This window comes from Caretta caretta, chromosome 3 (genome assembly GCF_965140235.1).
Source record: "Caretta caretta isolate rCarCar2 chromosome 3, rCarCar1.hap1, whole genome shotgun sequence".
NCBI classification, from domain to species: domain Eukaryota; kingdom Metazoa; phylum Chordata; order Testudines; family Cheloniidae; genus Caretta; species Caretta caretta.
This window is the reverse complement of record NC_134208.1, coordinates 38,902,642-38,915,232: the sequence shown is the minus strand read 5'-3', so window position 1 is coordinate 38,915,232 and position 12,591 is coordinate 38,902,642. Positions and strand designations below refer to the sequence as shown.

Sequence of the window (12,591 nt, the reverse complement as noted above, 5' to 3'; positions counted from 1 at the left end):
AATGAATTCCAATTCAGCAGTTTCTCGCTGGAGTCTGGATTTGAAGTTTTTTTGTTTTAAGATAGCGACCTTCATGTCTGTGATTGCGTGACCAGAGTGAGCAGTGTGCTGCTCACTCTGACCAACATGTCACGAGTGGCAGTGGAGTTATTCCTTAAACGACAAAGGCAAGAGGAGTGAGACATTGATCTCACCACGCGTAGTAGCTATAACACGAGATTGCTTGTGGCATTCACGGAGGTGCTGACCACAGTGGAATGCCGCTTCTGGGCTCGGGAAACAAGCACTGATGGTGGGATCACACCGTGATGCATGTCTGGCTGCAGAACTTTCGGACGAGGAAAGCCACGTTCAATGGACTGTGTGATGAGCTCGCCCCAGTCCTGCGGTGCAAGGACACGAGAATGAGGGCTGCCCTGCCATTGAAGAAGCGTGTGGCGATTGCACTGTGGAAGCTGGCTACTCCAGACTACTACCGATTGGTCGCTAACCAGTTCGGAGTGGGAAAGTCGACTGTTGAAATCGTTTTGATGGAAGTGTGCAGGGCCACTAATCGCTCTGAAAGATCATGACTCTGGGCAACGTGTGTGATACTGTGGATGGCTTTACACAAATGGGCTTCCCTAACTGCGAAGGGGTGATAGATGGCACGCATATTCCAATTCTGGCACCAGACCACCTAGCCACCGAGTACATTAATCGGAAGGGGTATTTCTCAATGGTTCTCTAGGCGCTTGTGGATCACCGTGGGCATTTCACAGACATTAATGCAGGCTGGTCTGGAAAGGTGCATGACACACACATCTTTTGGAACAGTGGCCTATTCAGAAAGCTGCAAGCAGGGACTTTCTTCCCGGACCAGAAGATCACCATAGGTCTCGGGTTCCCAAACTTGGTTCGCAGCTTGTTCAGGGTAAGCCCCTGGCAGGCCGCGAGACACTTTGTTTACCTGAGCGTCCGCAGGTACAGCCTCTCGCAACTCCCAGTAGCCGCAGTTCGCCGTTTCTGGCCAATGCGGGCTGGGCCACCATTTCCCACAGCTCCCAGCAACCAGCTCTTTGTAGAACTGGCAGCTCATGGATGTGGTCGGCATTCTGCAGCTCCTTCACTTTGACCCTGCACTGCAACATATCCCAGTCATGGCCCCTTTCTGTCATGCATCGTGAAATCTGTCCATAGGTATCATAATTCCTATGGCTGGAGTGCAGCTGGGACTGGACAGCCTCCTCTCCCCAAATGCTGATGAGGTCCAGCAGCTCGGTAATGCTGCAAATGGGGGATTGCATGGTGCGTGGAGCAGGCATGGCCACCTGGAAAGATGTGCTGAGACCACTGCACGCGTCACCGAGCAAACACGAAGGGGACTTCCAAAATTCCAAAGGAATGTACGGGGTGGGGATGACGGTTGGTCACCTGCGGGCAGGGCAGTAGAGTTCAAATCGATGACTAGAGAGGTGAGAACAGGCATTGTGGAACTCCTCCTGGAGGCCAATCGCAGTGCTGCAATCACCACGGTGTCTACCCTGGCACCGCAGCACTGTAGCCCCAGTTTAGAAAGCTCTACGCCTCTCGTTGGGGTGTTTTTTTTAAAGTGCTACAGCTGCCCAGTTTCTGCACATTAAGTGGCTTGGCAGTGTGTACGCCTTGGGAGTAATAGTGCAGAAAGCTGCTTTACTGTGCAGAAACTTGCTAGTGTAGACAGGGCCTAAGTGGGGCTTACCAAAAGTCAAAAATAAAGGATGAAGTTTAGGTGAGACCAGATGCTCAGATACTATCATTGTTTTAACCCTTTTTTCTACTTGCTATATATCTTTGGGTGCATAAACAATACATTTGTTTTGAAGCACTATACTAAGGGCACTTGCATTTACTTCTGGTAGCAGGCTCCTGGGGGGGAAGTTTACTTGCAGGTGGCAAATACAGCTGAACCTGCTGTGTTACCATGGTTGAGAAATGGCTGGCTGCAAGCCAGATATCCATCCCAAGAGTGATTGATTTGTGGGATTCCGACCTTAGAGAACTGAAGGAAGCCAAGCCTGTCATTTGAGGGCTTCAGTTCAAAAGCAACTGCAAAGGGATTTAAAACATAGCTCACCCTGTAACTATGACACCACTATACTTGGACAGTCTGGACTTTGACCATGTTATATTTTCTCCAATGCTAACCACACTGACTGTGATATTTGTGATCACAGAAAAAAGTAGGAGACTTGAATGAACAGGGTGGGAAAGCTACAGGGGCAAGGGTTAAATGTATGCAAAGTGGTCTTCTGGATCAGTTTAATTCAAGTATGGTTAAAGGAAAGAGGACTTGGAAAATCAGCCAAAAACTTGATATATTGGTCAAGGGAAAAAAGAGGGGGTCTTAAAGGGCTACAGAGAGTAAGAAAAGGGCTAGGGATATACAAAGGCATTGTAATAATCTTGGGGTTCGTTAAACAACAAACCAGTGAATGAGAATGGAATAAAACTTTTCATAAAATGAACTAGAGAGCTTCTCTCATAGAATCATAGAATCATAGAATATAAGGTTAGAAGGGACCCCAGAAGGTCATCTAGTCCAACCCCCTGCTCGAAGCAGGACCAATTCCCAGTTAAATCATCCCAGCCAGGGCTTTGTCAAGCCTGACCTTAAAAACCTCTAAGGAAGGAGATTCTACCACCTCCCTAGGTAACGCATTCCAGTGTTTCACCACCCTCTTAGTGAAAAAGTTTTTCCTAATATCCAATCTAAACCTCCCCCACTGCAGCTTGAGACCATTACTCCTCGTTCTGTCATCTGATACCATTGAGAACAGTCTAGAGCCATCCTCTTTGGAACCCCCTTTCAGATAGTTGAAAGCAGCTATCAAATCCCCCTTCATTCTTCTCTTCTGCAGGCTAAACAATCCCAGCTCCCTCAGCCTCTCCTCATAAGTCATGTGTTCCAGACCCCTAATCATTTTTGTTGCCCTTCGCTGGACTCTCTCCAATTTATCCACATCCTTCTTGAAGTGTGGGGCCCAAAACTGGACACAGTACTCCAGATGAGGCCTCACCAATGTCGAATAGAGGGGAACGATCACGTCCCTCGATCTGCTCGCTATGCCCCTACTTATGCATCCCAAAATGCCATTGGCCTTCTTGGCAACAAGGGCACACTGCTGACTCATATCCAGCTTCTCGTCCACTGTCACCCCTAGGTCCTTTTCCGCAGAACTGCTGCCTAGCCATTCGGTCCCTAGTCTGTAGCTGTGCATTGGGTTCTTCCGTCCTAAGTGCAGGACCCTGCACTTATCCTTATTGAACCTCATCAGATTTCTTTTGGCCCAATCCTCCAATTTGTCTAGGTCCTTCTGTATCCTATCCCTCCCCTCCAGCGTATCTACCACTCCTCCCAGTTTAGTATCATCCGCAAATTTGCTGAGGGTGCAATCCACACCACCCTCCAGATCATTTATGAAGATATTGAACAAAACCGGCCCCAGGACCGACCCTTGGGGCACTCCACTTGATACCGGCTGCCAACTAGACATGGAGCCATTGATCACTACCCGTTGAGCCCGACAATCTAGCCAGCTTTCTACCCACCTTGTAGTGCATTCATCCAGCCCATACTTCCTTAACTTGCTGACAAGAATACTGTGGGAGACCGTGTCAAAAGCTTTGCTAAAGTCAAGAAACAATACATCCACTGCTTTCCCTTCATCCACAGAACCAGTAATCTCATCATAGAAGGCGATTAGATTAGTCAGGCATGACCTTCCCTTGGTGAATCCATGCTGGCTGATGAACTCTGATGAACAGTTGTACACAGCTACAATGTGTTCTCCACTCCTGCTTCCAGGGCACCTCTCAAAATAATTATTTTCATAATACTGTCCCTTTATGAGGGAGTATCTCAAAATTATAATCTTGCACAAACATACCTTTACATCTTTCCTCTAAAAAAAAATAGCATATATATATATATATATATATATATATATATATATATATATATAATGACTATCTAATAAGACATACCTTAAATTCTCAATCCATCTCATACATTTCTATAAACCCAACATGTCACCTACATAGAGAGGAGAAGTTACCAGCATATCACACTCAGGTAAGTCCTTACCACTCACTTTCCTCAAATACCCCTTCACCAGGCAGGTAAACAAGTCTCTGAGTCTTTCAGGGTGTTTAATGTCCATTTCTGATCTTCTCAGTATCAGCCTTTCCTTAGAGTCTAAGTTGTTCTCTTGTGCCTTGTTAATTTGTCCTTTGTCTGTTGATGATAAACAAACAGTCGGTTGGGAGGTTTCGGAGTAGCACATCTACTGTCAATGTTTTGGAACTTTCTGGGATTGCTGTTAGATCCCTTTGATTTATGCTGAAATATGTCCCCTGATCTGTCTGGACTACATGAGACCTTGGATACAGCTGTTCTGCAATGGTAGCTCTTTGACCACACGTATTAGAGGCATGATTCCTCGGCTTATTTTATCACCTGGGTTAAGGTATGGGAGATTATGGGCCCTTTTGTCAAAATAATATTTTCTGCTTCAACTTCTGATTTTCTTTCATCTTCTGTATAGTTCCATTGTCATGAGAGTTCAGCAAGTTGTCAGTGATTGGTAAATTAGATCTGATCTTTCTTCCATTAACAGCTGAGCTGGAGAAGAGCCATTCTTCAGACGTGTACTTCAGTAAACAAACAAAGCTTCACACAAATCAGACACACTTTTTCGTAAGGCTCTTTGCCATCTATATAGACCTTTCCACAAGTGCATTTGATTGGGAGTAATTTGGACTTGACGTTTTGTGATGAAAATCCTACTCCATTGCAAATTGTCTAAAATCTGTACTGGAAAAATTGTGGACTATTAAAGCTATATACTTATTCTATATTCAGACTTCATCTGAAATTCCATGTCAGGAGACGATTCCATTCATGCTGACTATCACTGATTTACTATTAGTACCGTGCAGTGTGCAAATTTCTGGTTACAGAGAATAATAATCTGTGACTATTAAATAATCCTTTCATTGCCATGTAAATAGGTCAGTGCCTACCTTCTCATAATGCCTTTGTGGAACTGGGTGAGGTCTCAGTGGCTCTGCCTATTGACATGACTTGTATTTCAAGCATGAAAACCAGTTTTCTGCCACATGAGTAATGTTGTGATTGACCTCAGCCAATACAGCACCTCTCGTGCTCATTGTTTGCATTTCTCAATTCCTAAATGACCCTCGTAGATCTGCTTTAGCATTTCTTTCCAGAGGTTCATTGGTATTACAATCTTACTGCCCTTTAAAATCACCTTATCTACCACAGTAAGTTCATGTCTGCAGGTCCAATAGTCTCTTATACTTAGATAGCAACTGCTTATTTCCTCAAGCCATCCTTTAATCATCACTTTTTTAAAGGATTCCCAACGATTCATCTTTCTCTGTTTCCTCTATTATTTGTTTCAGTTTCCTGTTAGCTATGGAAATTGACTTTACAATCAGATCTACATAAGCTTGCATCTCTAACTCTAAGGGCTTCTCTGATTTTGTAATGGAAGTCATTGCCCTGGAAACTGCATCTGCAGTGAACATGAATTTACTGGGTGTGTAGGTCACAGACAAATCATACTATCGCAGCTCTGTCATCATTCATTGAATCCTTAAGGTACTGTCATTTGACTGTTTCTCAAATAATGCCATCAGGGGCTTGTGGATCTGTTTCAACATCCACTGTCTGGCTATGAATATACGGATTGAATCTCTCACAGGCAAACAATATTCCTAAACACTTCTTCTCAGTCTGTGCATATCTGGTTTATGCCTCAGTCAATGATTTGGATGTATGCACCACTGATTGCCAAAAATCTTTGTTTCTTTAAAATCACTGTGCCTAATCCAGACTGTGAGGCATCTGCTGAGATTTTGAATAGGTCTTCCTGTTGCATAGACCTTTAACACTGGCTCTTGTATCAGTTGTTGTAGCTTGCCGCTACTTTTCTCCACAATGACAAGGAAACTCATCCTTTCTGTTGTGTGGCGGTTCAATGATGAGACAGAACACAGCTTTATGCAAGCAAGCAGGCTGTTCAGCTGAGATGGGCTGTTCTGCCCCCCCCCCCGCCTTCCACCTTCTCCTTTTATTATATTTCTCCCCCCTAAGCATTACACACTGCTACCGCAAAAAGATACACAAAGGAATGTATGACGTTGATTAATATACTTATTTACCATCCTTTATCTACTACAATCCTGGTTCTCAGGCCTTGAGCCCAGGCTAAGAAAGCTTCCCACAGTTGCTGTCCCAACAATCAAGTTCTCATGGTTCATATCTAGCCCTTGTCCTTGGATAGAGCAATGTGTGCATTGCTTCTACAAAACAGTCAGGGTGTGCCCTGCCTGCTTCCAGGTGGAATAGCTAAACATGAACCCTTCATCCCGCCGTTTTTTATTTAATGATATTTGGCCATCTCATGGTAGCCGTCAATTTGTTTTGTCATGCTATTTAACTCCCAGACAGACAAGGACATAACCTGGGGAGCTTTCCAGGGCGAAATTTTACAAAGTCTTAACAAGGAAGGAATACATTGTACACAGCAGCAGCAAAAAATAAGCCCAATGATTACAAACACAGAATAACCAAAAAGCTGTCGCAGCCATTCTAGACAGGGCAGCCAACCTGTAAGCCAATTCCAAAAACCCTCAAACCCCAGATCTTGGCGTATGTGTGTTGTAAGACTGGCCAATTCAGCCAGTCTAGTTTCTATGGAGCGACTATTATCAGTTAAATTAAAGCAACACATGTGCTGAAATGTGGAGCAGCCTAGATGGTGTTTCAGGAGCAGAAAATCAATGGCTGCTCTGTTATCCAAAATTGCATCCCTTAATTCGTGTTGTTCTGTGTTAAGTAAGGCAATAGCCTGGGATGTTGTATTAATTGCCTTTGCTGCAAAGCATGCCAGGTTATTTAAAGTTCTGGCTGAATACATAGCAAGCGCGGGGACCCCAACAATAGAGGCCGCTAAGGCAGTATACTCAGCACGACTAAAAAGCTCAACATCTGCAATACAATCATCTGAAAGGGGTACACTTCTTTTACTACGTTTTTGACCAGCAAAAGGCAATATAAGTGTCATTCTACTAAGACAGCAAAGGGTGCCATCACTTAAATTTGCAGGAATATAATTAAAGGTGCGTGAACCGCAAGTAAAAAACCATCCTGATGGTAGGATGATATGGCCATAATTATATGAAACATTAACAGCATGGGAACAATTTAAAAGGGGTTGAGAAATTTTTCGACAGCCCAAGGGCACCTTTGTACTAGTGCAGTTAACTACATGCGCACAGGTGACATTGTGAGCCCCAGCCGGGTACGGTGTGTGGAGGGATATAGCCGTGCGAGGCAGAGTATAATTGGCCGGGCCCCAATTAGCCATGCTAGAGTACTGGGAAGAAAGATTCGCATAAGCAGAGAACAGTGTCTTATTCTCCATCTCCTCAGGGTGATGACATACTGGAATAAGGCATGTACCTAACAAATCTCCGGCTGCTACAGAATTAGATAGACAAAAGTGGGTAACATTTGCTATTGAAGCCAATCTTTCCCATTTGTTATATGTCATTCGGGCTCGTAATGGGGGAAGCGCTTCCGAGCCAACCCCTACAGGAAATAGCAGGCACAAAAGGCACACAATCATCACAGAATTAGCAGTGATTTGGGCGAGAATCGCCACAAACAAAGTCTCAGGAGTCTCTGGCTGTTGATCTGCTGCCAGTCTTCGTTGGGCCGCGGCGACCAATGCTTTTACTGCTCCCCATGTCACGGGCCGGTTTGGGACACTACGCCTCCTCCGTTTCCGTCCCGTCGTTGTCGACTCGGGGGGCAACGCGGTCTCCTCCAAAGTCAGCTGAAACTCTGGTATGGGATTCGACAGCCCCTGGTGCCATGCCATGTTGTTTAAGTGCCGGTCGCACACACCGAGCTGGAACCCACAACGGTCCTGCAGGGAGAGACACAGCAGCATATCCCCGACCCCAAATGATTAGAGGTACTGGGCCCAGCCACTGTGGATCGGGCAGCTGACAGTAAAAGACACACGGTCTTTCCAGTACCTCAGATTTGTGAAAATGCCGATCCGCAGGGGTCTGCTGATCTGCATTCAGTGTTAAATTATTTAAAGTAAACAAGAGGATATGCATTTGTTGTTGAATGTCTCCTAAGGTTCAGAGACGCAGCTTCCCTTGTTTTAATTGTTTATCTAGCAAGGTTTTGAGTGTGCGATTGGCACGTTCAACAATGGCTTGGCCCGTGGAATTATAAGGGATTCCGTGTTTAAGACGGACGTCCCAGCAGGCACAAAAGGTGGAGAGGGCTGCAGAGCAGTAGGCTGGGGCATTATCTGTTTTAATTTGGCAGGGGCGACCCATAACAGAAAAGCAGGCCAGCAAATGGTGAATAACTTCGTTAGTGGCTTCCCCACGTTGTGGGGTTGCCCAAAGAAAGCCTGAATAAGTATCAACGGAAACATGTAAAAACGAATAGGGGCGGAATTGTGGCACATGAGTAACATCCATTTGCCACAGTTGATTTGCTGCAGTACCTCGGGGGTTAACGGCATAAGAAAAAGTAGGAGCAGCAGCAGCACAGTGGGGCAGGAACGAACAATGGAACGTGCATGATCAGCAGGAATGTGAAACTGCCGGGCCAAAACAGAGGCAGACTGATGAAAAAAGGCATGGCTTTCAATGGGGTCAGAAAAAAGGGAATTTACCTGACCACGCAACGCGCGATCGGCGCGTGCATTGCCCTCAGTGAGTGGCCCAGGCAGAGGGGTATGACTGCGAATATGAGCAACAAAGTAAGGGAAATGACGAGTGGCAAGAAGATGCTGCAAAGACAAAAACAGGCGAAGGAGGTCTGCATCAACCTGAGGGGTAATGAGGGCAAGGGGTAAATGATCAATTACCTGATAAACATAATGGGTATTCACAATTAAATTAAAGGGACAATCAGCAAAAAGTTGAAAGGCCAAAATAACAGCAGCCAATTCTGAACGCTGTGCAGAACGCTGAGGCAGGGTAAAACGAGAATGCCAACGAGGGGGGTCACCCAACTGATAAGTGACTACACCTCGGTGGGGAGAGCCATCAGTAAAAAGAGTGACAGCGGAAACAATGGGTTGAGAGCGGCTAAGACGATGAACAACTAGAGGCACCTTTTGGGTAATGACCAACCGAGGATCTTTTGGAGGATTGTAAGAAATCTCTCCCACATAATCACAAAGAGCAACCTGCCAGGCCAAGGAGGTGTGGCACAAAGAGTCAAATTCAGTATGGGACAAGGGGAGCACAATGGCAACTAAATCAGTGCCAGTGAGTTGCACTGCACGGTGGCGGGCTTTACGAACAAGATCAGATAGGGCATCTAAATACGGATAAATATGTCGAGGAGGGGTGGATGAAAGGTATAGCCATTCTATAATAGAGACAGCTGTATCTGTACGGGGTACAAACAGAGCTGCAGTTGGCGTATGAGGGGTGGCAAGAAGAACCAATCGTAAGGGACGGACCTCTGGGAGTCTGTCCACAAACTGCTGACTCAATGCTGCATTGATTTGTCGAATGCAGGCAGTATGCTTTTCAGTGATGGCAATAACCGCACCCGGTGCCCGGGCTCCACGCAGGAGCTCAAACAACGGCTGCAGCATTGAAGTGGGGAGACGAAAGTAGGGCCGAATCCAATTTAAATGACCCAAAATCTGTTGTAATTTAACAAGGGTTAGGGGTTGAGGTAGAATTAATTCCGGACGAACCGGAGCAGCATAGGTGTGTAAAACCTTATATCCGAGGTAGTGGTAGGGATAAGAGCGTTGGATTTTTTCTGGTGCCACTAACAGGCCATTTTGGCCGAGAATCTGAGATAAAGATTCAAGCTGTTGTGCCGTGACCCGGGGACCACTTAGCAAAATGTCATCCATGTAATGGTAGACCTTTAGCTAAGGGTACCGGGCACGGAAAGGGGCAAGGGCCCGATCCACAAAAAGCTGACACAAGGTTGGACTATTTTGCATTCCCTGGGGCAAGACCTTCCACTGATACCTTTGAGAGGGTTGCTGATTATTATATTGTGGCACCGTAAATGCAAATTTTTCGCGATCTTGAGGGCAAAGGGGGATGGTGAAAAAACAATCTTTTAAATCTAACACACAAAGTTGATCGGTTTGAGGAATTAAATTTGGATTTGGCAAGCCAAATTGCAAGGGGCCCATAGGTTGGATGCATTTATTTATTTCCCTTAAATCATGTATCAGCCGCCAAGCACCCGATTTTTTCTTAATAACGAACACCGGGGTGTTCCAGGGACTAGTGGAGCTCTCCAGTCGCTGTGCTTGCAAATGCTGCTGCACAAGCGAATGAAGCGCTTTTAGCTTTTCTAGAGGGAGGGGCCACTGGTCAATCCATACGGGCTCTAAGGATTGCCATACCAAGGGTAATGCGGAGGGCATGGTGGGTGAGGGAGGGTTTTGGGCCATCAGATGTTAATATCGAGGGTGGTGTCTAACTTTGTAAGTAAATCACGGCCCCAAATATTGAGGTGGACAGGGAGTACAAAAGGGCGGATAGTAGCAAGGGTACGGCCTCCCGGTTTAGAGACTGTGACCCAAGACAAACTGTGGCACCCGGGTTTACTACCCCCGATCCCCCACAATTCTTTAGAAGGAACCGTAGGCCAACTAACCGGCCACTCCAGATCACGAATCACCGTAACGTCAGCTCCAGTGTCCACCAGCCCTGTAAAAGGGACATCATTTAAGAGAAGTGTTAACTGAGGTTTCGAGGGGCGGACTGACATTGTTAGAGCAACAAGTGGAGAAGACGCGCTGTGAGACGGCGAGTGAGACAACGTCGATCCAAAGCCGCCTCCGCCCCGAGTTCGATCCTCGGCAGCTGGCACCTGATAGGGGACTAAAATCAATTGTGCAATTGACCGTCCACGCGGGAGCGACTGTGGAAGATGAGTCCACACCTGAACCTTAATAATGCCAGTGTAATCAGCATCAATGACCCCTGGAATGACAAAAAAACCCTGTTTCCCAGCATGTGAGCGAGGGAGAACAAGACCTACAAAGCCGGCAGGGAGAGGTCCCGTCACCTGTGTAGGTATGGCACAGACCTCCCCTGGCAGCCGAAAGTCAGTGTCCTCCTGCATGATCAAATCAAGCCCTGCACTTCCAGCAGTCACCGCCCTCATAGAGTCTACGGATTTTAAGGCAGAGGAGCGGTTGTCTGAGTGGGAAACACCCCCGTTTGGCCCTGGGTTCGGGGGGGACCCGTCGCGCGGTTTCCCGACCCGCTACGACACTGATTAGCCCAGTGATAACCTTTCCCACACTTGGGGCACTTCTTTGAGGGTCGGGCTGGTGCCTTAGATGAGCAGCACTCCTGCTGAAAATGACCCTCCTTACCACAGCGGTAACAACGCTTCCCCTCCTTCCCAGTTTTTCTCAGGGCGGCAGCCAGAACTCCAGCCTTGTGGGCTTGTGTGCCAATGTTCTGGCATGCCCGCAGCATGTCTGAGAGCTCTAAAATACCAGAGGCTTGTGCTGCCTGGAGAGCACGGCAGCAATCCTCGTTTGCATTTTCAACTGCCAATTTTAACAGGAGCTCGTGAGCTGCCTCAGTGTTATCCACCTGTCGGAGGATAGCCTCATGCAATCTGTTGGTAAAATCCAAAAAGGACTCTGAGGCACCCTGACGGATACTGACAAAGCTTTTGGTAGGCTTGCCTGAATCCGGGACCTTCTTGAAAGCATGCTGGGCACAGGTGGAAATAATGGGGAAGACGGCCTGAGGGAGTTGAGACTGCATCTCAATAGTAGCAAATGGGCCCTCCCCTGCCAAATGCTCATAAATGATACCGTGCTCTCTATGTACCTGAGCTTGGCGTTCTGCCATCTGCCGATACTCACTAATCCAAATAACATACTGACTGGGTGATAACATCATGCGCAGCAGCGTTTTCCAATCCTCAGGGATTAGGGAGTACCCAGTACCTATCCCTTCAATGAGACCACGCACAAAGGTGCTAGTCAGGCCAAACTCACGAATTGCTTTCTTTACCTCTCTAACCACCGAGTATGGCAAAGTGGTCCAGGTGCCCACGGGGTTGCCCTGGTCATCATTCTGCCAGGTCACCGGGCAAACTGAGACCAGATCAGCCAGCTCCTCCACTGTAAGATCTGATCGAGCTTTCGCTGCGTGAACCATTTGTTGCACCAGCGAAAGCTTCTGAGCAGATACAGATGACCCTCCGGGGGGCCCCGGAGCATGGGGCCCCACGGACGGAGGGTGATCACACACTGGCTCCGGTGGGGAAGGCAAGGGAGGCAGTGGTAATGAAGACACTGGGGGCAAAGCAGGGAGAGGGGGGGCTGTGGGTACGGGAGAGGGTCTTTCCGAAGCGACACGCTGGGTTGCATCAGTAGAAGGGGGGAGAGCTGCAACGGGGATGGCTACAGGAGCCGACGGGCGTGGCGAGATCACCAGCCTCGTGAAAGAGGGCCTATCCGAGGTGACACGCAGTATCGCGTCGCGACAGAGGTGCCAGGCATG

The 12,591-nt window shown here is 47.2% G+C and overlaps 1 protein-coding gene across 1 annotated transcript; it reads right to left on the bottom strand.

The window, feature by feature from the left end:
* Positions 1-6,100: 6,100 nt before the first annotated feature.
* LOC142071512 (uncharacterized) lies at positions 6,101-12,293 on the bottom strand. The gene is made up of 2 exons (XM_075126435.1): positions 11,914-12,293; positions 6,101-7,979 (listed from the first exon to the last, which is right to left on the bottom strand). The coding sequence occupies exons 1-2, from the start codon at positions 12,244-12,246 to the stop codon at positions 6,429-6,431; spliced, it is 1,884 nt and encodes a 627-aa protein (XP_074982536.1). The 5' UTR covers positions 12,247-12,293; the 3' UTR covers positions 6,101-6,428.
* Positions 12,294-12,591: the final 298 nt, after the last annotated feature.

What these genes read in the sequence shown, in the direction of transcription:
- LOC142071512 (XM_075126435.1), bottom strand. Translation starts at nt 12,246, where the DNA reads ATGGTTCACGCAGCGAAAGCTCGATCAGATCTTACAGTGGAGGAGCTG. An exon ending in TGGCAGAACGCCAAGCTCAG is followed by an intron (nt 7,980 to 11,913) that starts GTACATAGAGAG and finishes CTCTCCCTGCAG; the next exon opens with GACCGTTGTGGGTTCCAGCT.